Below are 24,898 nucleotides of genomic sequence, written 5' to 3' on the forward strand. Positions count from 1 at the left end.
TCTTCTCTGGTTCTGTTGCTTCTCACATTTTGCATTTAAGACCTCGTGACGCCAGTTCTCTGCTTCATCCTCTCCCCAAGTCTCCTCGGTACATGGGTGTCGGGGCCTGAGATGCAGCTCCTTTGGTGAGGAGTGAAGGGACTGGGGCTGGTGAGGCAGTGACACTGAAATCAAGGCTGGGGTCCAAATCTCCAATGCAGCCCCTCATCCCAGTGTGACCTTGGCCTGTCACCACCCCTTGCTGATCTTGTTTGCTTATCTGGAAAAGGAGGATGGGGATCAGCTTTGAAGACCCTCCCATCACTTCCCAGGTCCAAGGCATGTGCAGGCCCATTCCGTGTCCACGACTCAGCCTGGGGGAGGCAGGGAGGTTGTGGAAGAGCAGTCAGCCCTGGCCTCGGTCAGCCCATGGCTTCAAGGAGAGGGGTGACATGGTGTGGCCTTCACTCAGGGGCGGAGGGCTGGAGTCCTTTCGGGGTGGGAGACCTGGGGATCCAGTGGTCTCAGGCCAGCCAGGCAAGCTTCACAGAAACGTGAGCCCCATGTGAGGCCTGGAGCACAGGTTGCAGTCGGGAGGTAAGGGACATCTGTAGGATCCTGAGAGTGGGGGGCACCCAGGTCAGACAGGCCCTGGCAGCTGGGAGCTGTGGGCAGGCCTGCTGGAATGGGCTATGGAGGGACAGAAGGGGCCTGAGGGAGGTACCAGCTGGTGGGTGCTAGACACAGGCAGAGGCCTTGAGATGTCCCCTGAGTTCAGGCAGGGCTGTGTGGGGACCACCAGTCGGCCTTTCTGACCACACCGGGGGCTTCCTGAAACTGGGGGGAAACTGCATGAGCTGTTCACCCTGAGAACCTGCGTTTTAGTCAGCTTTCTCACGGCTGTGACTAAAGGACCTGACCATGCCAACTGCAGAGAAAGAGGACTTTATTTGGAGTCTTAGTCTGCTCCATTGATTTGGGCTCCAAGTGAAGCTGAACGTCATGGTGGGAGAGGGTGGCAAGGGGAAGCAGCTCACGTGGTGATCAGAAAGCAGAGAGACTCCACTCACCAGATACAAATATATTCCCACAGCCACGCGCCAATTCCCACCTCCTCCAGCCACACCCACCACTTAGTTACCAGTCAATCCCTGCCAGGAGATTAGATCGCTGATTGGGGTAAGACTCTCACAACCCAGTCATGCCTCCTCTGAACCTTCTTGCGTTGTCTCACATGTGAGCTTTTGGGGGACACCTCACCTCCAAACCATGACACGTGGGACTCCTTGGTAGGAATGTGGCGTACTGAGAAGGAACTATAGAACCACGTCCACCTTGCCAGCTCCTGCGGGCCTGAGTGGCCTCCGGGACTTTCTCCTCAAATCCCCGGGCTCTGTCTCCTTCCTGTCCTCACCCTTCTCAGGTGAGCTTGGGGGTGGGGAGCTGGCTCCACTGTGGTCAGGCAGGGACAGGCGGGGCTGGCAGGGTTCCAGACAGGCCAGGGATGCTGCTGGCCTCAGTGAGAGAGAGCAGGGCTCCTGAGACCAGTTGCTACCTCTGGAAGGAACGAATAAAGTAGCCCCAGCCCCCACAGGTTGCACACACTCCTTCTGTGAAGTCTGACAAACCAATGTCAGATTCGCCACTGAATGGGGTTTTTCTTTCTTTCTTTCTTTCTTTTTTTTTATTGGTTGTTCACAACATTACAAAGCTCTTGACATATCATATTTCAAGATTGTAGTGGGTTATGAACTCCCAATTTTACCCCAAATGCAGATTGCAGAATCACATCGGTTACACATCCACAATTTTACATAATGCCCTATTAGTAATTGTTGTATTCTGTTACCTTTCCTATCCCCTACTATCTCCCCTCCCCTTCCCTCACATCTTCTCTCTCTACCCCATCTACTGTGATTCATTTCTCTCCTTGTTTATTTTCCCATTCCCCTCACAACCTCTTATATGTAATTTTGTATAGCAATGAGGGTCTCCCTTCATTTCCATGCAATTTCCCTTTTCTCTCCCTTTCCCTCCCACCTTATGGGAGGGACTGAATGGGGATTTTCAACGCGGATCACACAGAGACGCAGGTGCCTGCTCCCCCTTCAGGACTGATGGCCAGGAGTAGCGAGGGCAGAAGTTTCTTCTGCTGGCTTCTGCTGTAGAAAGTCACCTTGCCAAGGCCATCCATGTTCCCTATCCCAGGACACCCTGCCTTCCGACTGACTGGCCTGGGGTCTGGAGCCCCGACGTCCCTTTCCCAGCTTGGGCAAGTCTGGAGGGCTTCTCCTGCCCTCAGGCCTCGAGAGGCACCAGGCCCTGGGCTTCCCCAGGGCCTGAATGACAACCCACTCCTCCTGTCCTGTGCTGCCCCCTGCGCTTCTTTTCCCAGAGCCATCCACCCTCCCTCTGCCTCGCACAGTCTGTTCTCTGGAACCTGCAACGCTATCGTTTTCTCGTTTTCGTAGCTCGTCTGATGACAACTGTTTAAAATCGTCCTTGATTAGAGCAGTCTTTCGGCAGAGGCTTAGTGGAGTGCGGATGGCAGGCTGGGGGCTGGTGTGTGGGGATGATGTGGGGCTGAGACCCCCTGCTCTCCTCTTCTCCTTCCTCTCCCTCCTTCTGGATTTAACACCCCCCCCCCAGCTTTGCTCTTTCCCACCTCTTCCAGGACCCTCCCCATTCCTGATTCTCCATCTTCTTCCTCCTTTTCTCCTCTGGTCCCCACAGAGCTTCCCACTTTCCTGGAAGCCCTGGACACCAAGTCTATAACCACTGGGGACCAATGGGACTTAGGACTCTGGTCAGACCTCCAAAAAGCCCCCTAACTCTGTCACCCACCTTCAGCAGTTCCTTGACTTGGGGGAGGGAAGAGAAATGGCTCTTATTTCACCATCCGTTCCTCCTCCCACACCCTCGCCAGGGGGGTGGCCTACAAAGGGGAAGAGGCTGTGTCCTGGAGGAGCCTAGGCGGTCAGTCCCAGGGCTGTGAGCCTTCCAAACCCAAAGGTCAAGCCGAGGGCTGGAGGGTCCATGAAGGTCAAAGCCTCCTCTGTCCTCCCCAGATTCCCTGCTTCCCTACAAGATCTCTGCCATCTTCAGCATCTCACCTAGCTCAGGCTGGGTGGCTGGGCTGAATCCCACCCAGCTCTGCTCCCTGATCTCAGGGCTTCCCTGCCCCTCACGTCCTCTGTCCACTGCAGTTCAAGAAGACGACCCATGGCCCAGGAGGCCACACACCTGATCCCCCTCATCCTGATGGTGCTCCTGGCCTCAGGTAAGAAACCAGGGAGGAGGGAAGGGCACGGGAGAGAGGAGAGGAGGATGGAGAGGTGAGATACCCACGAACGGGGCTCTGCAGAGGGGAGAGCAAGGAAAGGGTGCCCTGTGGCCAGAGGCTGGCTCTGGGGCACTTTCTGAGGGTAGCCACAACAACTTGCTCTCTGAGGAGGGAAACCCCACTTCCTAGCCCTGCTGTGGTGGGTGTGGGGGTTCTCTGACTTGAGGGTGTGTTCTCAGGCTCCTGGGCACAGAACACAGAGTTCCTACAAAAACCAGAGGGTGAGATGATCGTAGTGAGATGCCGGTACAAGACCGACCAATGCTCAAAGGTGAAGACCTGGTGTCAGAGAACGTCAGCAAATTATTGTAAATTACTAGTGGGCAGGGGCAGGAAAGAGCCCCGATCCTCCATCCAGGATCATCTCAGGCTTGACTACTTCGACGTCACTATGACTGCACTCAGGGTAAACGACTCCGGAGTCTGTTACTGTGGAATCTATGAAAATACCGAGGTCTACATTCTCAGAACCATCCATCTGAAGGTGTCTAAAGGTGAGCTATCCCCCTTCTTATATATGTGGCTCTTGGCCTTCCATAATCACAAGGTGTCAGAGCTGGAGAGGACCTAGAAGTCATGTTCTCCAACCTTCTCCTACCTAATATCTGGGGCACAAGAAGAAAAGCCCCTTGCTCAAGGTCACCTCTTGATTCTTACTCTTCTTCTCTCCTGAGTCCCCTGCGGGCTTCCCTTGCATGAAATGTGCTGGCTGAGAAATACGGTGAAAAATCACCCGACACAGCAATAATTTTGAAAATGAGGGTGGGACTGCTCTGCGACCTTAAGGGTCCTGCTTCCACACTGGGAAGAGAGAGTGAGAACCCAGGTTTTCTTTGTTTATACAAGGGGGCTTCAAAAGGCTTTCAAAGTAATGTTCTTTTGCCAAATAAGGTAGGAGGTGGGCTGTCCAAGCCGAGGGTAACGCCCATATCCCTGAGCTTGAGGGCTGTCCCATTGGTAGAGCTGGGATCATTCCCAAGGGGAGACCTAACTCCCCATGGCTCACGTCGTGTCACGGGGTGCGTCCCACCGTCACCTAGTGGTCGAGGGCTGAACTGGCCCTAGAAACGGGAGCCTCCTGGTTTCCAGTGGATTCTTCCTTCACGTGTTTCTCTTAACATTTTTGCTGCCACCAACAGGATGCTGCCATCTATTTGGAAGGAACTTAGAGCGTCCCCAAGCTTGAGCACAGCCGAGGAGCAGTCCTTTCTTGGACATCCCCACCCCTGATCATAACCCCAGGGTTCTCTCGAGGGGCTGTGGGGTCTGCTGCACAGAAAGACCACCGGGAAGTTCTGGGAGTGGGGTGGGTCGTGGAGAAATGTGAACAGACAGGAGGCAGCTGAAGAGCCAGGCAGGCGGGAGACTCAAGGGCTGAGACCTGGAGGTGTCGCACCTGAGGATCCTCACCCTGGACCTGCCCCTAACCACTGAGAGCCTTAGGGTTTAGAATGGCCATTTAGGGGTGATCGCTAATTCTGAGGCCCCTGGGTATTCTTTCTAAGAACTGCAGAGGTGCGGCCCCCTGCCTTTATCTGTGACATCAGAGCTCGAACTGCACCTTCTCAGCCCCCTCTCTCTGTGGAGCTGAGTCTGCCCAGCCATTTGGTCTAACAAGTGCCTGAAGGTCATTCTTGGCCATTTGCTGTCCGAGTTTAGCTCAGTGCTCATTCCACGGATATCACAGGGCCAGGCTAGGCTGTGGAAGAGGAGCCCAAAACCTGAAGTCCCAACTGTATGCTGGAGGACCCCACAGCCTAGATAGAAAGATGGACATGTTCATAAAGGGCTAGGACAGACATGTGCATAAAGGGTGGTAGGTGCCTCAATAGAAGCATGTTGGGTAGAGGCCCAGTGAAGGGAGGGGTCGGACAAGCCCAGGGTGCAGCCTCTCACCCTGAAAGGACTCTGAGGTGGTACCCCCCAGGCCTTGATGGATGATGAGCAGGAATTTATTTAGTGGAGACCACAGGGGTGCTTAGGGGGAGGCTTTAGGGGTTGGAAGTGTAAGACATGCTCAAAAAATAGCAAAAACAGAGATGCCCACAACATAATCGATATATAAGTGACACTAAAGCCGCTCACGCTGTGGCACTTCCCGATGAGGGAAATGGAGCAGCACATCCCCTTCTGGTCCAAGGCCATGTGTGGGCTCCTCCCATCCAGGGCTAGGATCTGGGAGTGGGAGACCTGGAGTGCAGGGGAGCAGATGGGCACTCCACGTATTGTCATCTCTTACAGCTTCAACCCCTCCCACCACCAGGAGCATCAGAATGACACAGCCATGGTCTTTGCCACCAACCCTGTCATTGGAAGGTAGTGCTGAGCCCCTCCCCAATTAGCCCTGTTTCCTCCCACCCTTGGTGGACTGGGCTGGGTGCCCCCAACTCCTGAGGGCGGGGATTCCAGAGATGTAGCCCGATGCCAGGCAAGACCATGGCTGTGGCTTCTGCCTCTGTCCCTTCTCCATCTTCAGAAAGAGCAGGGGGCCATCCCAGAGCTGCAGGGCGTCTGGGGAAAGGCGTGGTCTGTAGTCACGGATTGTTGTCTGCTGCCACCCCAGAAAGTAGGTCTCTGTCCCCTGCCCTCTACCCACCCTCCCTGCAGATTGTGAACCTGGGCTCTTGTAAACCATCCCAGGACAAGAGATTAACCCAGAAACCAGGTGCCTGTCAGTGGAGCTGAGAGATGTCCCTGGAACTACTCCCTGGCCCCCCTCTGACCCTGATGCCCAGTCACTTTCCCTAGGAGCCTGCTCCAGCGTAAGGCTGCCTCCCTCTGTGTCCTCCCTCTGCTTAGGACAGGACCTAGGGAAATGCTTTATTAGCAGGCAGAGCTGTTGTCAGGTGACCCCAGTGTACCCTGAGAGCTGACTGCACCTCGCAGAGAAGGGCTAGGGTGAAGCAGTAGGGACAAAGGTCAGTTCAGGAGGCTAAGAGGGGTGCGTGCAGACCCTCCAATGGCGGCCTGGAAGGAAAGTTAAGGTGCAAAGGTCAGAAAAGGAAAAGGAAAAAAAAAATCTCATGACATCAGCAGCATTCTTACTTTGCAGAGGTGAGACCGTGAGACTTGCTAGGCAGAGCCCCTGCCAGTGTGGCTGCCAGTGTGACTGTCTCCTGCTAAGCCCAGCAGCAGGGACAGAAGGGAAGCTCAGGAAGGCCCGGAGGGACCACAGGCATGGGGAGGGATGGTTTTCTGGCAGGAGGTGAAGCTGGACTCCAGCTCCCCTCACCTGGCTGGTCCTTGTTCCCAAGCCCTTCAGGCAACCGGAAGTGGATATTCATCTCCTCTGGCCTGGTGGTGGCCGTCCTGCTGCTGGGGTTCATTGTCCTCATGGTCCTATATCTCAGGAAAGTCCGAGGAAGAGACAGGAAAGGGAGCCCCCTGTCCTTGGCTCTGGGTGGACTACTGACTGCTCAGCCATTATAGGCAGTCCTCTCACCGTGGGGACGAGGCTTATCATGCTCATTTTACCAACAAGGAAACTGAGAAGAGGTGCTGTGTCCAAGTGGTTCTCCTTCCCTTTGCCAGATGGCAGGTCCCCTGGTCCTGAGGGTTAACCAGTCAGTCTTCCTTAGAAGCTCCAGGGTCAGCTCACCTGAAGCCAATTCAACTCCATGCCCATTTACCTGAATCTAGGTGTGCTAGGTTTACCCATTTGGGATCGTATACTTTTACCATCTTTATGTTTAAGGACTTTTAAACAAGTCTATGTAACGAACTTTTCCGGGTAATGACATTTAAAAAATATTGTTGCTATCATTTTTATATTTCATCTTCCTCATGGTAGGGAATGAAATGGGGAGATAGAGGCCAAAAGACACCAAGTAGCAAATATCCAGGATGAATAAGTCAAAAGACCTAATGTACAACATGAGGGCTGTGCTAATAATGGCACATTCTGTGCAGGATTTCTGCAAAACTAGGAGATTATAACTGCTCTTGCCACAGGGAGGATTATGGGTAATGAGGAGAAGATGTGTTAATTTCTTCTACTATGGTAACCATTTCACTGTGGTTATATATTTTGTAATATCAAGTTGTACACCTTAAATATACCCAATGATTTTTTTTTTCTTCCATGTGCTGGAGAGGGAACTCATGACCTCAGGCGTGCTAAACACATGCTCTACCACTGAGCTACACCCTCAGCCCCACAATAAAATTTAAAAATACACAAATGAAAGGGGAACAAAGGGGATTTATTTTTGCCCTCCTAAAAGCATTTCTAGGACTTTAATCTTCAAAGTTTAAAGTTTCTATCATCAGTTGCATGTGAAGTCTGCCGCACTTTGATGACTTCTACCACTTTTCTTGATTCTTTTTTGTTGATTGCTTTCTTTAGAACATGAAACTATGTGCTTGTTAATTGTATGCCCTGGAGATGGTTCTGTTGACAACAAGATTAAAATGTATGCATGGGTCAGAAGTATATGGGAGCTCGTGGATATGATTTTTTCAAGTACAAATCCTCAGGGGAAGAGAGGATTATAAAATTTTAGATGTATATTTTTCAAACGGTATAAAATCAGTTTAGTGGGTCACAACAGCATTTTTATAAAGCAGAATAGAAAAGCAAAACGTCAAAATGCTTCGCACAATTTCTCGCTGAACTTTGAAAAGTGAGTGCCCAGGTGTGAGAGTGTGAGTTTGTGGGGTAAATGGTATTTCTCATTGAGGTTCCTGGATCAAAAAATTTGAAAGACATTACTGCAAATAACTGCATCAGCAAATAGATCCTACCTAAATTTGATGTTTAAATTTGGAATTCTCTGTGCACCGGAATTGATAATGAAGTTTACCTAGCTTGGGCCAGTTAGACACGGGCAGCTGGGTTGTCTTGCTCCGTAGTGTCCTTGGATACTATTCTGTACCAGGCCCTTGAGGCCTCTCCAGGCAGGAACAAGCTCTGGCCTCTTCCCATCAGAGTCCCTTCCACCCAGCCAGGGCCTGGTCTCTCTGCCTTATTCCAAGGGAGCTGGGTAGAGGTCCTTCCCCTAAGTTTGAGTCTTCTTCACAGGTGAAAAGGAATCCCACCACATCTATGAGGACATTTCAGACCACAAGGAGGTGAAGGCCCCTGTGAGTAGGACAGCCCTCCCCTGGGACAGGAACGGACAGACTTCCCACATACATTAACTTCCCAGCCTGTGCCTTCTCACAGTTTCTGTTCACCCCAGACCTTGACTTACTCATGGCTGCTTGGGCCGTCACCGCCTTGAGACCCATCTACTCACTTCCTTTCCCCAAACTCCTCAATTCACATTCGTTGGAGAGAGTTGGCTGACCTGGCTCTTGACCTTCACCCCAGGCCTTCACAGGAGGCAGCTTCTCCTAAGAGGCCGGGCCAGAGCCTGCCCAGGGCTTGGCTGCCTGGGTTCAATTGCATGGGGCCAACACGGGAAGCAGGATGGCTCCTCAGGGACTCTCAGCAGGGCTGAGGACTGGGCAGCTTCTCTTGGGTAGGCCTGTCCCGTCTAAATACCTGATGGACTCACAGAAACATAGGATGGGAAGGACCTCAAGTCCTCGGGTTCAGCCCTTGTGTAATGCTGGGATCACACTACAAATAACACCCCTACCCCGTGTTCTAGCCCTCTCCCCAGGGACTTTGCCTCCGTGGCTCTGGAGTGGAGCCTGGTTCTGCATTTTTAACAAGTTCCCGGTGATGCTGATGAGGCTGCTTCACAGACCACACTGCGTAGCCTTATTCCTCACGCGCGGTGACCATGAGAGCCATTCACGACCAAAGGCTCTGCAGGATCCATGCCTTGTCCTACATCTCATCTCTGTCCTCCACTCAGTTCCGGGCCCTCTGAGGGCCCCTGACCACCGCAGCTGTGGTCTGTACAGTGGGACGTCTATCTTTTTTGATTTCCAGGGCTTCCATCAGCAGATCCTCTCTGATGAGGACACTGCGGCCATCTGCTATGCGTCCCTCATCCATCTAAACCACTTTGGCACTGAGGACCCCATCTACAGTAACACTCACCCCAACTCCAACCCGCAGCCCGTGCCCGACCCCCTTCAGACTGTGGAATATGCCAGCATGACGGGAAAAAGACTGCCACCCTCCCGCCAGCTGCCCTCAGTGGGGAGCTTGGGAATTGAAGCAGAATTCACCAGGCAGTGACCACTGGCCAAAATGCTCCCTAGGTACAAAGCTACTCTACCAGCAATGGTGGGGACTTGATGTGGCAGAGATGACCACAAGCCGTCAGGGGCCACACCCTTTGGAGGCAGAGTGCTGCCATAGACAAGCTGTGGGCATAAGAGAGCGGTTTCTGGGTCCCTCCCTAGTACCGCCCCCCAGGGGCTGGGAAGAGTGCTACAGCAGAGTCCAACTAGGCAGGGGCCTGGGGCCCTCGGAGTAACCCATTTTTTTCTTTCTTTTCTTTCCTTCTTTCTTTTTAAAAAATATTTCTAGTTGTGGATGGACATAATATCTTTATTTTGTTTATGCAGTTTTTTACGTGGTGCTGGGGATCAAACCCAGTGCCTCACGCGTGCTAGGCAAGCGCTCTATCATTGAGCCACAACCCCAGCCCATCTGAGTAACCCATTTCTTGCCTCCCTGTGTGACCATCACTTCCTCTTGACCAGGGGCCACAAAATCCTGCCAGATTGTGCAAGTTCCCCTGTTGGTGCTTCTCGGAGTTTCTAGGCCAGCGCTGGGGAGCGCTACCCACCCCAGCTCCCTCCTCTCCTGCCTGGCCTCCTGATTCTACCTCCATTCCCACCCTTAGGATTCTTAGACTCTGCCAGGAAGAACAGTGGGATGCGGGCAGTGCCCACTGCTCTTGAGCCCTTGCCCTTGCCAGGTAGAGTGGGTGGGGGGGCTTCCTTCCCTGTGGCCATTCACACAACTCCATCTGAATTGATTCGGGCTCCTCTGCCCTCCGTGGAAGGCGTTATTCCCTTCAAACCTGCATCTTAGTCACGCCCAGCAGGCTGGCCAGGGCCCTGCTGGAGACAGGGTCTCTTTTTCTTTATGTGCCCTCAAAAAGTGACTCTGAGTGCTGAGCCCGGGGGGAGCGGGGGATCCAGGTCAGGTGGCAGCAGGATAGTGTTCTGCTGTCTCTGGAGAAGCTCATTGGGAACTGCAGGTTTGTCACTTCTCCAGGGTCACTCAACCTGTGTTCCCCAACTTGGGTCTCTTGCCTGCAAGTGGGGATGTAAACCCCACTTTTCAGGCTCCAATAAAGAGTCCCGTGGACTCAGCTTGGCCTTCAGTCTCTCCATGAAGGGAGCTCGCCTCTTCCTGCTCAGGCAGTTGGTTTGTGAAGGTTTTTGTGGAACAGGACATGGCCTGCCCTTGGTCACGAGGAGACCTCTCGGCCTTGCCCACAAGGTGGGAATAAGGCCAGGCTGCACCATGGCCAGAAAGGGAGTGAGTGGTTGGGCAAGAGAAGGACAGGAGGTTTGGTGTCTGGGGGGCTGTGCTTCCAAGATGAGGTCTTCCTCTGGGAGGAAGGCGAGCAAGCTCCTGTCATCTCTGACTGTGACATCTGTGCTGCCATCGTCTGCAGTGTTGATGGCAGGATATCAGTGTTGATGTGGTCTGTCCTCGGCCTCTGTCACTGTGGGACACAGTCTGCAGACCTGTAGGACCAGGGCCTCAGGTTGTGGGAGGTGGGCATAGGGAGGGAGTTGGGGTCTCTGAGCGTCACCCTGGCTCCTGGGGTCTCTGCCCTGCTCCACTTGCCCAACCCTCCTCCTGCAATCCAGATCTGACTGCTAGAGGGAGGCGATGGCTGCACTCTGACTCTACCTGTCTCAGCCTTGCTCTGAGGAGGTCATTGGGATTGACCGGCAGCCACACTTGACCTCTGGTCCTTCATGACCCCCAGCAGCACTTCTGCTTTTGGTGTATATTTTCTCCTATGTACCCACTGGGGGAGCCTATCTTCACCAGGTGCTCCCGAACTTGAGTCTCTCGCCTGCAAAGCTGGCTGCCACCCCAGGAGTTATCCTGGGATTTAGTTTCCTCTCAAACTGTCAAAACTGAAGGGTTAGCTTGGACTGGAGGTCCTGGAGCTGGCTGACCTGTATTCATTAGAGAAATATTTATGGGTGCCACAGACAGCCACTTGGCTCGGGGTTGAGGATACAGAAGTTAATTTCAATAGGCCAAAATGGAGAGATCACGTAATGCCAGATTCCTCCATGTGGATTAATGGCTCCAAGATCCCCAAAAGAGAACTACGTTCTCCCATTTTGCAGATGGAAAAATTGAGGCACAGAGAAGCTAAGTAACTCCCTCAAATTACACAGCTAGTAAATGGTAGATCCTAGACTTTGAAGTTTTAACAACTTCATTTCTGGGTCCCTGTTTACTTAAAAATGTGTGTGTGTGTGTGTGTGTGTGTGTTTGTGTGTGTGTATAAAACACTAGTGACAATACAAACAGGCATAGATACAGCTGGAGGAATGCTGCAGGGGTTGGGGAAGGGTGGTGGAACATGAGCTTTTGTGATATAAGCCTCCAGAGGCAGGAGGCGATCACAGGGGTGCAGCAGACCTGTGGGGCCAGGCACTCAGGTTGAGGGAGGTGGGCTGGAAAGTTCAATGGGAGAGATTCCCAGTTCTCAATTAGACCCCAGCACTTGGGTGGTCCTTCCACCCATCCCCAGGGAGGGAGCTGGCCCTGTGACCACCAAAGGCCTGGGAGTCCCTTTCCGGAGCTGTATATAGCCTTTCCCTTTTCTCAGTACTGGGTCTCCATGGCAACCAAGCCACCCCTAAACCCTAGGCCCCATGGTCGAGGTAGGAGGGGATTGCTCATCCTTGACCCCTGGAGCCCCAGGAGGTGTGAGGTCATTGTCATGTCCAAGCCACCCACCCCAGGAGCAGCGTCCCTGAGGGTCTGTCAGCAGCTGCATAGCCCCTGCTTCCTATGCCTCTCCTCCTCTTCAGGCACTTGGTGCCACATGGGAGGACTTCATTCCTCAGCTCGTCCATTTTATTTTTCAGTGGTGGCTTCAAGCCACTGCGTCTTGAGATGGTCTGATATGCAGCAACAGGAAACCAAAACACACAGCCGAGGCAGATCTGGAGAAGAACTAGGGGAGGAGGCAGGCCGTGCCCACCAGAGACCAAGACTTACAGTAACGTGATGATAATTACTGTGCCATTCTTCCCCGGGAAGTCGGCCAAGGTGACAGGATGGAGAGGCGAGAAGCAGCCCATGGATGGGTGGGAGTGTGATATGCAGCAGAGCAAGCATCAGGAGCACAATTAGCTATCCATCTGGGGGAGATAAAATTAGGTCCCTACCTTATGTCTCACACAAAAATAAATTCTTGGTGGGGTTTAGATCTCAACATGAATAGCTGAACAATAAAATGTTTAGACAAAAATACAGGAGTTTTTATGACTTCAGGCTGCAGAGGGATTTCTTAAGTAGCTCATCAAAGGCCCAAACCACAAAGGGTAAAAAAATGTAATGTTATTGACTATATTAAAATAGAAAACTGTGGTACAGAAGAAGGTCCTGGGAATAAGGTAAGAGGGGGAGCTGCAGACTTGGAACTGTTGTTGCTCTGCAGTTACCTGATGAAGGATCAGAGGCTATGATTTGTAAGGTCATTCATATCAATTGAAAAGGGACAAACCATTTTCAAATGGCATATAGGTTAAAAACAAAGCAGATGAGAACATTTAAAAACCAAAGGCATTTAAACAACATTGAGCTTCGCCAACAACCAGAGAAACTCAGTTCTTAACTAGATATGTATCTCTAGCAGAGGCAGTTGGGGGCTTCAAATATATCTAATAATTTATTTTAAAATACATGAAGTTATTTTTCTATACACACAGAGACAGATGTTCATAGATAGAAGGATAGATAGATGGTTTCCCATTCATTTTCTGATTCTGAGAGTTGATGATAATCCATAGAAAAATATTTAGTTCCATGTATGAAATTGAGCAGCCCAAATGACTTTTTTTTCTGTAAAAATGCATATAAAATCATTTGGGGTGTGTTCTGACATCAGGTTTCTGTTACATCAAAGGTTTATGCAACAGAGGGAAAACATTTAAACATGGAAATGGAAAGAAGAATCTAGATATGGTACTATACATAAGCCTGAGTGTGAAATTTTACTGTAAAATTCCATGTAATACAACATAAGAGAAAACATAGCCTTTCATTCCCTTCATTTTCATATAGAGCCAAATACTTCTGGACAAAGTTGGTGATTGGTACAAATGTGAGTTATATTAACTATGCATTTCTGTATGCTTAAAATATGTCCTACTTTTTAAACACATCTATTGCAACAGTCCCTGCAAGGGCTGATGTGGACATAACCCTGGGTTCTGTAATGTGAAGGTAGGGGTTGGCACAGCCACCACCCAGCTGGAGGACAGAGTTGGAGCCAGCAGGACTCAGAGGTGAGGGGAAGAGTGGGGAGGGGCGGTGGAGAAGGAGTGATCGTGTTCTGCCTGGTGCAGGCGATGAGGAGGAAGGGGAATTGAAAACACATAGAGACGCCTACCTGATTTGACCAGCAGAAGCTTGAGGCCAGGGAGTGACAGCGAAAGAGAGGCTGGGAGAGAGAAGCACTCTGGGGAGAAGCTCAGGAGTCTAGGTTCAGAGGCATTTGCCTGTGTGCGTAACTGCTGGGTGGCTCAAGAAGAGAAATCAGGACGAGGGGCACTTGCTGACCTGGGGAAAGTGGACAGAAGAGCTCTGACACTTGGCAGGTGCTTTTGTTTAGGTGATAAAGAAAGGAATAAGAAAGAGAAGTTGCCAGAGAGGTAGCACAGTACCCATTTGCTGTTCCAAAGTGTAAGCTAGCTGCAGGAACAAAACCCCTAACTCAAGTTTACTTCTCACTCCGGTCCTAGCACAATGTGGGTCAATGAGAAGGCTCTGCTCCACACAGTCACTCAGGGACCTAAGTTTCTTCCCACTGGAGGCTCTGTTACCTCTAAGCCTCAGGGAGGCCATGGACCCCTCTACTCCTGGGCAGCAAATGAGAGGAGAGAAAGAAGTAGGATTGTCCAGGAGGTTCCGTGGGCCAGGCCTGGAAGTAGTGTAAGGGTAAAATTTCTAAGCTGATTCTAAGCCGCAAAGCCTGAGTTAAAGTGTAAAAGACCGGGCATTGTAAAGTTTCTAAACTGCAAGGCCTGGGTTAAAAAGTAAAAGACTAGGTATTGTTAAAATTCCTCTGCTACCCCCAGAACCTGTAATCCCTGTAGCTGTTAGGACAATACTGGAACTGCCCAGTAAATATTCTCATTGACTCCCTGGTTGTCTAATAACCTGGGATTCTGTGTAGTACGTCACGTAGTTATTTAGGCCCTAAAACCAATCAGTTTAAATGTGTACCCCGCTTAGGAGTGACCAATCACCCCTGCCCAGTCTGTTCTCACCAATAAATGTACTAATCAGGTCTAAGAGTTGTTGCTCAATTTTCCCGCGCCTCATGATGATTTGTTCTGATGTACACAAAGCCCCCCCGCCCTCCCCCAAAAGTGTACTTAAGCTCTGCTTGACCTCTGCTCTGGGCTCTGGGCTGCTCTCCCTTCCTGAGTGAGCCTTGAGCCTCAGCATGCTGAATTAATAAATCCCCTTTTGCCAATTGCATGAAGCCAGTCTCTTGTGTGGTGTCTTCCTCCGACGCTTCGCCGGACCCTTAGAGTAGCAAACGTCATTTCTTCCAGAACCCAGTCTTGTAGCGGCCTCTGACTGCAAGAGGCTGGGAGATACTGTCTAGATTTGTTCTCTGGAGGAAATAGTCTAGTGAATGGCGATGTAGTCTCTTCCAAGATACTTCAAATAATGTGAATTTTAAATCCTTGGGAAAACCTCCACAGGATCCAGAAATCTGGCCTGTCTTCTCTTTCCTAACTGCACTCACCTCTTCTCCTGCCTGACTTTGTCCCCCTATGAGGGCTTGTACCTTCTCCCCTGCCTCTGTCTGCTGAAACTGCCATGTTTCACCAGACATGAGCTCACACGCTGGGCTTCTTGGGATTTCATTCTAGGAAACTCTGGCTGACACCACACACACACACACATACACACACACACACAATCAAAATAAACTAAAACTTTCAAGGAAACACACAAATGTACATTTTCAAAGTCCTTATTTAGTTTGTGGTTGATACCTGGCAGCTACTTACTGTCTCACATGTCCCACTCACATCTCTCCTCAAACCCGTTTTCCTGGCTCTTCAATCCTTTGCAGCCCACTGGTAGGTCCATCATGTCTTTGCAGAAGGAAACAGCTCTCCTCGCTCACAAACATGGACATCAACAGGCTGGTCGTCAGCGGGGGACAGTGAGGACCCTCCAGATCCCTCTGGACAGGGCATTTTAGCTTGTGGGTTTTAGGGGTTGAAATATTTGAGGTTGAGGTCATGGTTTGGAGACTTGGGGCAAGAAATTGTGTAAAGGTGAGGTTTGCTACAAGACAGTGACCCTGGACCACAAAAGGAGTGAGTCCCAAGCTTACTGCAGCTTACTGTATCTAGTCAAGTGTGTAAATTAGAATCCCAATGCTCCACAAAACATTAACCCCTTAAGAGATCATAGTGTACAACTATAACGCACCAATAAAAATATGAAACAAATTAAAACAAACAAAAGACAGACATTAGTGCCATGAGTAAATAATCCATGCTAGGCTGGAGTTGTGGCTCAGTAGTAGAGCGTTTGCCTAGCAAGTGTGAGGCACTGGGTTGGATCCTCAGCACCATAGAAAAACAAATAACTAAAATAAAGGTATTGTGTCCATCTACAACTAAAAATATATATTTAAAAAATATATGCTGATCATATATTTTTCACATATCATTTCAAAATATTATTATATTAGATTAGAATGTAGTATAATGTAAGGAAAAGTTGGCAAGAGTCAACCAGAAACTTGCTTAATGTCCATTAGTAAGAGGCTGCTTAAATAGATTATGAAGATACTATTAATAATAAGTAAAACTACTTATTATGTGGAAAGATGTCCCAGGTATATTAAATGAAAAAAATGTAAGCCTGAAATAACGCATCTAGCATGAGCTCATTTGTGTGTAACCACAGAAAAAGGACTAGATGAACAGTCACCAAAATGTGAATAGCAATTATCTATGCAGAATGGGATTAGAGGAGTGGAAGAAAATTCCACTCAATAAAATCTGGAGTCAGATGTCCCAGGTCTCAATCCAAGTTTCATCTTTTACTAGCTCTGTGATCCTGGAGTCTCAGTTACCTGCAACAATTATATCACCTACCCTTAGGAAATGACAGAATACATTAAAACAGAGTAATGTAACAAATAGTATTATATTAATACTCAACATAATTAATATGTTAATAATAATGATGTTCTAAACATGTAAAATATTTAGAACAGTGCCTAGCTCATTCAATAAATGCTCATGTTTTAAGTGATGGAATTAAGGACAATTTTTTTCTTTTTAGAATGAACTTTTATGTATCTTTTTAATATAAAAAGTCATTAGATGTGGTCTTTAAAAGATTTAAAAAATATATAACATATTTTACACAGACAGTATAATAGACGTACTCTCTTTAAGGATGACATCCCATCTAAGTGTGGCATGTGGCCTGGGAGGAGTTGCCTGTAAGTTAAACATACAGTGTTTTGACTGCACAAGAAGTATTTATCATGGAATTATTGATATTGATATATTATATCCACTTTATGCATGCTGTTATGTATGGGGTCCTAATTTCAACAAATAGATTTCTATAAATTAATTTTTTAAATTTCTACTTTTAAAAATTATTTTTAAAGTCTTGGAGAATCAATTAAATTTTGCAGAAACTGATTTAAGAATTTTTTTTTCTTCCTCCTACTCTAATTCAGGCTCATATTTTAACTCCAGAACTCTAGCTAATGTCCCCAAAATTTAGAATAGTTTTAATAGGGTTTCCAAGTTAGACTCAGTCAGGACGAGACTGGGCTCAGGATGTACTACATCCTTTGATTCATTGGCCAGTTTGCTAAGGCACACAGGGAAAAGACCCCCACCCTCCCAAGGCCCCGCCCCGCCCCGCCGCCACCACCCCCCCCCCCCGCCGCCGCCACCCCCCCCCCGCCGCCACCCACCCCCCGCCGCCACCCACCCCCGCCACCACCCCCCCCCCGCCCCGCCCCGCCCCGCCCCGCCCCACCTCAGACCAGGGCGTTACAGGGGAACAGCTCCACCCTCTGGTGGATGTTGGTTAGTGCTACCAGTGGGAATCAGCCCCTCCCTAGAGGAACTGTCTTGGTGCAGGAAGGCAGCAATTCTTCAACGACTCTCTTCCATTTTTAAGGCATTGTGCTTCTAGCCACGGCAGGATGAGTCTTCAGTCGTCAGACCTCTGTGGTGAAAGCCTGGGTTCCGTTTTCCATGCTGATGGTGTGCCTGTCTTCTCATCTCACTCGCAGACCAAATGCGCCTTTCTGGCTGAGATGGCGTTAGTCCCCTGTTCCACGCTCTCATTTGAGGACCTGCCTCCACTCCCTCAACCTAAGGTATTGACCTTCTAGAATCTGTTCCTACAGATTCACGTCGACATCCCTTCCAGATCAGCAACAGAGGGGCAGCGCCTCACCTGCACCCTGGTATCTGTTTTGCTTGGAAAGTGTTTGTGGAATAAACATGCCTCTGGGGAAGAGCTGCTCCTGGCTCTCCAAGCTCTCCAGTTTCTCCTGGAGGGAAAGGAACACCAAGAAAGAGAGGGTAGTTGTAGGTCAAGTTCCCGCTCAGGAACAGACACACACACACAAAAGTCTTCAATTGCTGCTCATTTAAATGAGGTTCTTCACTGAGGAATGGGAGAAAATAAAGGATGGTCATGCATCCAAAGACAGGCAGCTGTTAGGTCCCCTGGCTTGGAAGAGCAAGAAGAAAGAACCATCCTGTTGCAGCACCAATAGGAGCTGTGGCCACAGGACAGGGAGGGAGGAGGGGAAATTAACACTTATTTCTCCTCCGGCTCTCCTACCTAACTCCTGCCTGTGTCTCTCTTTGACCAGACCCAGCAGCAAACCAGAGCACAGGAAGCCTGGACAGTGTGGCCTGGGGACAGGGAAGACCAGCCTCCCAGGGACAGAGCAGGGCTGAATAGGGCAGAGTGTGGGTAAGGCTAGGGGCAGGCATGGAGAATAACTAGCCCTGTGGTCAGGAATGTCAAAAGCAATAGAAAAGCCAAGGAGGGTAAGAGCTGGGAGGAAGCCATTCATGATGAAGAGCATGAATAAAATACCAAGATAGGAAAGCAAACAAACAAAACACCAAACCAAAACAGAACAAGGGTTTTCCTACTCTCTTGCTCAACCCTTAATAAAGAACACTTCTCCAACCAATAAAATGGGTGTGTGTTCCCCCCACATATTGAGCAAGCCTCTACTGGCCACCAGCTGGGGGTCCTACAGTTCAATTCAATTCTTATGTGCTCAACCTTGAGATAGCATCATGCTACAGGTTAGGGCACAGGCCCATGACACTACCCCTATGAGATGCTAGTTACAAGTCCCAGGGTGACTTGTACTTCTGATCATCTTACTGTGAAATTAGAGGTTCTCATGATCTTCTCCATAGGTTTGAATAATTTCCTAAAAAGGCTTACAGAACTCAGGGAATCGCTTTACTTACATTGACTCCTTTATTTAGAACGAAAGAGGTGCATATTACCCAGGAAATTCCAAGGGATTTAGGAGCTCTGTGTCCAGTGTTCCCATCATTCAGAAAATTACCAAGATCTCAGGAGCTCTGTGACAGGAGCTGGGGCTCAAAGACCAACTATTAGAACGAAAGATTCTCCTAGTACCCCCATCTACAAGGAGATTGGGAGCTATCTCAGGAACCCAGGGCGGAGACCAAATACATATTTCTTATTATATCACAATGTCACAAAAGACATTTCATTTTAAAAATAGCAAAATAAATAAAGGACCAGGAAAAAGAAAGAAATCCTTGAACCCACCTATTCTTAATTTGGGGACATAACACACAGAGAGGAACAACTTTACACAGTATATTAATTATACATCCCTAGTAAGGTAAACCCTAAGAATAAAAATAATAGCCAAATAAAATGTTTATCTGTTCTCAGTAAGCATATCGTTGGTGAGCACACTGGCGATATTATTCTGTGCTCTTGAAACATAACAAGAAATAAAACAAACGAGTAACTACGTGATTTTCTGATTCTACCATTTGGGGTAGAATTTTCAATGTGAGAGAAAGAAGATAAAGGAGCAATACAAAAGTTATTAGATAGTAACTTGGTTGTGTGTATCCCCCACCCCACTCCCCACCTACCACCCCTGTACTGGAGATTTAACCCAGGGGCACTTTACCACAGAGCTATATCCCTAGCCCTTTTTTTGTTTTTTATTTTAAGACAAGGTCTCATTAAATTGCTGAAGCTAGCCTCAAATTTGTAATCCTCTTGCCTAAGCCTCCCAAACTGCTGGGATTATAAGTGTGCGATACTGCTTATTCTGTACTGGTTATAGTCCTGATATTAAACTGAAAGTATCAGCATAAACTTTTGAAGAAGTAGTTAGAAAGATAACATATTTTATGACTGTCCAGTAAAAAAGCCTAAAGACAATGAGTAAACCAATAGTAGTTGAACTCCAATAGTGCCCAGATGGTAGGTTTTAAAATACCAGTGTTTACTCAAAAGAACCAGGCCTACCCGAAAATTGATTGACCTAAGTCTAGCAAGAAATTTATAAGCTAAGCCTCGAACATCTTGTCATACCAGATGGTGAAGAAGTCATTGAAGACAACTTGGATCAGCTCAAAAGGACTCAGGAACTAACCACTGATCAAAGATGTAATAATCTGAACGTCAGTAATGGTAACCATGACAATGGATTGAAAGGTTGTTTCCAATCTGTTTAAATCACTCAGTTATAGTTATACCAAAATGTGAAATCTAACCCCTCACAATTGCAGAGCGGTAATGAACTTTTAAAAGCATGCTAATAAAACACGCCTCTTGCCTTTCTTGCACAAGCCAAGCAGAGGAGAGAGTGTCATTCCTCACACGAGTATTCTGATTAACACTTAAAGAAGACATGATCCCTTTGGCAGCCTCAAGTGAATTAATGAACCTGGGGCTTGAGCAAGGGAGCTGCTAGCATCACAAAAAGAAGCCCCCTCCCCAGGTTAGGTACCTGCTGCTAGAGAACACACTCTACCTACAAAGTATTTACCAAAGTGGGGGAAAAATCTAGAAATAGCTCTATAACTAAGCATCAATAATAGAAAACGCAGAGACGGAGGAGAAAGGTAAGCAACACCATGAGCACGGGTCAGCAAACTCTACACTCTGGGAAATTCTACAGGATCAACAGTCTGACTCCTTCAACAAATAAACTGCACGAAGGAAAAGGTGGAGGGAAACTTTAAAGAGACATAAAAGATATATTAGCCAACTGGATAAATGGACTTATTTGGATCCTGAATTTTTTTAAACCTGTGAAATACATTTGATATTGTTGGAACTATTAGAAATTCTTTAAGATTATAGCAATACATTTTTATCATTTATTTATTTGTTCTAATTTGTTATATATTTGTTATATATGACAGAATGCATTTTGATTCATAGTACACATATGGGGCACAATTTTTCATTTCTCTGGTTGTACACAAAGTAGAGTCACACCATTGTGTCTTCATACATGTTCCTAGGGTAATGATGTCCATCTCATTCCACCATCTTTCCTACCCCCATACCCCATCTCTTCTCATCCCTCCCCTTTGCCCAATCAAAGTTCCTCCATTCCTCCCATGCTCCCCTGGCCACGCCAATTGTGTGTGGATCAGCATCCACTTATCACAGAGAACATTTGGCCTTTGTTTGTTTGTTTGTTTGTTTGTTTGTTTTGGATTGGCTTACTTCGCTTAGCATGATATTCTCTTTTAATGCTGATTAATATTCCATTATGTATACATACCACAGTTTCTTTACCTATTCGTCTATTGAAGGGCATCTTGGTTGGTTCTACAATTTAGCTATTGTGAATTGAGCTGCTATAAACATTGATGTGGCTGCATCACTGTAGTATATTGTTTTTAAGTGCTTTGGGTATAGACCCAGGAGAGAGATAGCTGGTTAAATAGTGGTTCTATTCCAAGTTTTCTAGGGAATCTCCATACTGCTTTCCAGATTGGTTGCACCAATTTATAGTCTCACCAGCAATGTATGAGTGTGCCTTTTCCCCACATCCTCGCCAACACTTATTGTTGCTTGTATTCTTAATAATTGCCATTCTGACTCGAGTGAGTTGAACTCTTAGTTTTGATTGGCATTTCTCTAATTGCTAGAGATGTCGAACTTTTTTTCATATATTTGTTGATCAATTGTATATCTTTTTTCTGAGAAGTGTCTGTTCAGTTCCTTAACCTATTTATTGATTGGGTTATTTGTTTTGTGTTTTTGGTGTTGAGTTTTTTTGAATTCTTTATATATCCTGGAGATTAGTGCTCTGTCTGATGTGCATGTGGCAAAAATTTGCTCCCCAAATGTAGGCTCTCTCTTCATCTCACTGATTGTTTCTTTTGCTGAGAAGAAGCTTTTTAGTTTGAGTCCATTCCATTTACTGATTCTTGATTTTATTTCTTGTGCTACTGGAGTCTTGTTAAGGATGTCGGGGCCTAATCTGACACGATGAAGATTTGGGCCTACTTTTTCTTCTATTAGATAGTTAAAAAGAGTCACTTTAGCATTTCATCCATAACTATGATACCTATGGATAAAATGACACAATAGATCGGATTCGCTTCAAAATAATACGTGAGGAAGGGAGAATCACCCAAGATCCGACATAGTGATGCTGTTGTTGAAAGTGGGTGATTGGCCAAGGGGATTTATTATAGTATTCAATCTGTGTTCGAATATGTTTTAAATGACGCACAATAAAAAAAAAAGTTGAAAAATATTTTTTGAAAGAAGTGTGTGGTCGAGAGAGAGTGGAGAGTGGGAGCAAGGCGTGGGAGGGTAGGCCCTGGAGGGGAGGTGGAGGCACACGTGGAGATTTCAGGACAGAGGAGACCAGACCTTGTGAAGGTGGAGGTGCAGTTGGGAAGGGAGAAATGGGAAACCCTGGAAGAGAGGGCATAGGTGAGAAAGTGTGTGGCTGGGGACCATCAGGGCTCGAGGGAACTGTCATCTGGGAAGAGAAAAATGGACTAGGGTGGGGGGAAGATTTTAGAAAGAAATACACTGAAGTGGAAGGAAAATCATAACAACTATTATTATTACTATTATTATTATTTTGGTATTGGGAATGGAACCCAGGGGTTCTCTACCACTGAGCTACATTTTCAGCCCTTTTCATTTCTCACTAAGTTGCTCAGGCTGTCCTTGAACTCCCCATCCTCCCGCCTCAGCCTCCCAAGTTGCCAGGATCACATGTGCACACCACTACATCTAGTCTTTTCTTAATTTTTTTATTCATCTTTTATTTTTTTTATTTTTGCCACAGCGTTACAAACCCAGATAGTGAAATTCAGCGTTAAGAGGCTTGCCCCAGCCGCATTAATACAGAACTAGGTTTAAGCCCAGATCTGTGTGAAGCCCCAGCCACGCGCTTAACCCCGACTCTGTATTTCCAATTTCTGTCCCACCCCGTCTTCCTGTCCCCACACTTTGCCCCCTGTGCTGGGTGTGCATTCTCTCTGACATGGCCAGGACTTGTCCAGTTCTGATTCAATCAAATGGCAGATGAGGATGTCGTCTGAGGCCCCACCGTGACTGGACCTCAGCCCAGGGATCTCTACAGTGGCTCATGCCACGTTAAGCCTCTGTCTCTCATCTCCTGTGTCCTCCACCAGAATGTCCTTCTGGGCTGACAATCCTATGTCACTGCTTCTGGGGCCTGCTGGCTGCTGTCCCCCTGCCTATGACCTAACCCCCTCCCACCCCCACCCCGACCCCGACCCCCACCTTCTAGCCACATTCTCCCTCTTTCTCTCTTTGATCCCTGTGAGAGATGCTCTGCCCTGAGCAGGACTGAGATCCTCAACTTAGAAAAATATCAAATTTAAGAAAAGAAGAACCACCTGAGGCAGAATTGTCAGAGAACAGTGGTGGAGAGACAGAGAGGTGGGAGGAGGGGGCCGTCAGAGGCATCAGAGGAGGGTCCTAGACTGGCACTTGAGGCCAGGGGTGTGAATCCAGGATGGTGAGATCAAACAAAAGCAGGGCGAGGTCAAAGAGGAAAGTGGGAAAGGGAAGCCTTGTGTGGCCGCCGATCATGAATGTCACCGGTGGGCTCTGATGTTTGTGGCTGGTGGCCTCAGTCAATGGTGGAGTGGTCTCCACCAACCACCCCCTCAGGTCCACGTCTCAGGCAGGGCTGGCAGGGGTTCTCCCAAGTTGGGCTGGTGTGTCCTGATGGAGTCTGTGTTGTTCCCGCTGAGAGGCTGTTTCACACTGGCCCCCAGCTTGTGCCGATATTGGCACTGGCCATGGTCCTGGCAGGAATCTGGTGCTTCCCTGCAGCTCAGATGGCTGGAGTGGGGATGGGAGGAGGATGGAGGATCTGAAAGATGGTGAGGATGCTCACACCGGATGATCTGGATTGATCCTAGGGGAGGAGGAGCAGGGAGGAGGAGTGTTTGGGGAGAGCCACGATTCTGAGCAGCCACCATAGGGAGCTCACCCGGGAGCCTCCAGGAATTCTGAGAAGGACTGTCCAGCCACTCTGATGTCTCGGCTGAAGTTAGACATTTGGAATATGTCATGTGTCCTGTGCATGCCATGTCAGTGCTAGCCAAGCTTCTAGGGCTTTCTGCAGCAAAGTCACCAACGTATCTAGGATCACCAAGGCTCCAAGAGACCCAAGCTGCCCAGCACAGTGACCGGCACATGCGTGGTGGTTGGGTGAACGCACGCATCTGTGAACGATGAGGTTTGGGTGTCCCTAATAGAGTGGAGGTGCCTCAGTGCCCAGCTGTGAGCTGGCAGGTGTCTTTGGACCCAGATTTAGTGCAGGAAAAGGAAGGAGCCTGTGCTTGGCTTAGGACAGTGCAGAAATGTCCCTGCGCTCAGAAATGAGGGTCAGAGGAACCACGAATCAGCATGCACTAGAAAAAGGGAATGTTTGATGTGAACATGCTGCAAGTGACTGGTAAATATTTCTTGATGCCTGTCCTTTGCTATAGAGTTTAAAGGAATAACAGGGACCCTTGCCTTGGGTAGGAAGGAAGTGGGAGAAGGAACCAGAATGGAGTATTAATGGGTCAGAAAGTGAGATAAAGATTTATGGAACTTCTGAGTTCTAAGATTTAGAAAGCTAGAAACATTTAAAATAGCACCAAAATTATGAAATGCTTTGGTACAATTAAAATTCTAGACTTGCATGTGGAAGACTAGAAATCACTGAGACAGGAGAAGCGAATGAACGAAGAGCTAAACTGTCCATCGAATAGAAGGCTCAATATTTGCTAAGGTGTCTGTTTCTCCTCAAACCGTGCCAGTCAATGCAGTTTCAGTAGAAAGCCCAGCAGGTGTGTGTGTGTGTGCTCGAGTGGGTGTAGAAATCAATAACCCAGTTGTAAAATTTGAACAAAAGTAACTACAATAGTCAA

At 48.2% G+C, this 24,898-nt stretch overlaps 1 protein-coding gene across 1 annotated transcript; it reads left to right on the top strand.

Moving 5' to 3' along the window:
* The first annotated feature begins 2,922 nt into the window (after window positions 1-2,922).
* LOC120888913 (uncharacterized) lies at window positions 2,923-9,597 on the top strand. Its single transcript, XM_078018526.1, has 6 exons — window positions 2,923-3,259; window positions 3,502-3,816; window positions 4,284-4,341; window positions 5,564-5,638; window positions 6,577-6,736; window positions 9,204-9,597. Exons 1-6 carry the CDS (start codon window positions 3,202-3,204, stop codon window positions 9,453-9,455), a joined length of 918 nt encoding a protein of 305 aa, XP_077874652.1. The 5' UTR covers window positions 2,923-3,201; the 3' UTR covers window positions 9,456-9,597.
* The last annotated feature ends 15,301 nt before the right edge of the window (window positions 9,598-24,898 follow it).

The sequence above is a fragment of the Ictidomys tridecemlineatus genome, chromosome 8, assembly GCF_052094955.1.
Source record: "Ictidomys tridecemlineatus isolate mIctTri1 chromosome 8, mIctTri1.hap1, whole genome shotgun sequence".
NCBI classification, from domain to species: Eukaryota; Metazoa; Chordata; class Mammalia; order Rodentia; family Sciuridae; genus Ictidomys; species Ictidomys tridecemlineatus.

Excerpts from the sequence above, each read along its gene's own strand:
- LOC120888913 (XM_078018526.1), top strand. The coding sequence starts at position 3,202 with ATGGCCCAGGAGGCCACACACCTGATCCCCCTCATCCTGATGGTGCTC. Across the intron at positions 3,260-3,501 it reads GATGGTGCTCCTGGCCTCAG|GCTCCTGGGCACAGAACACA; the intron begins GTAAGAAACCAG and ends GTGTGTTCTCAG. Across the intron at positions 6,737-9,203 it reads CTCTGGGTGGACTACTGACT|GGCTTCCATCAGCAGATCCT; the intron begins GCTCAGCCATTA and ends TTTGATTTCCAG.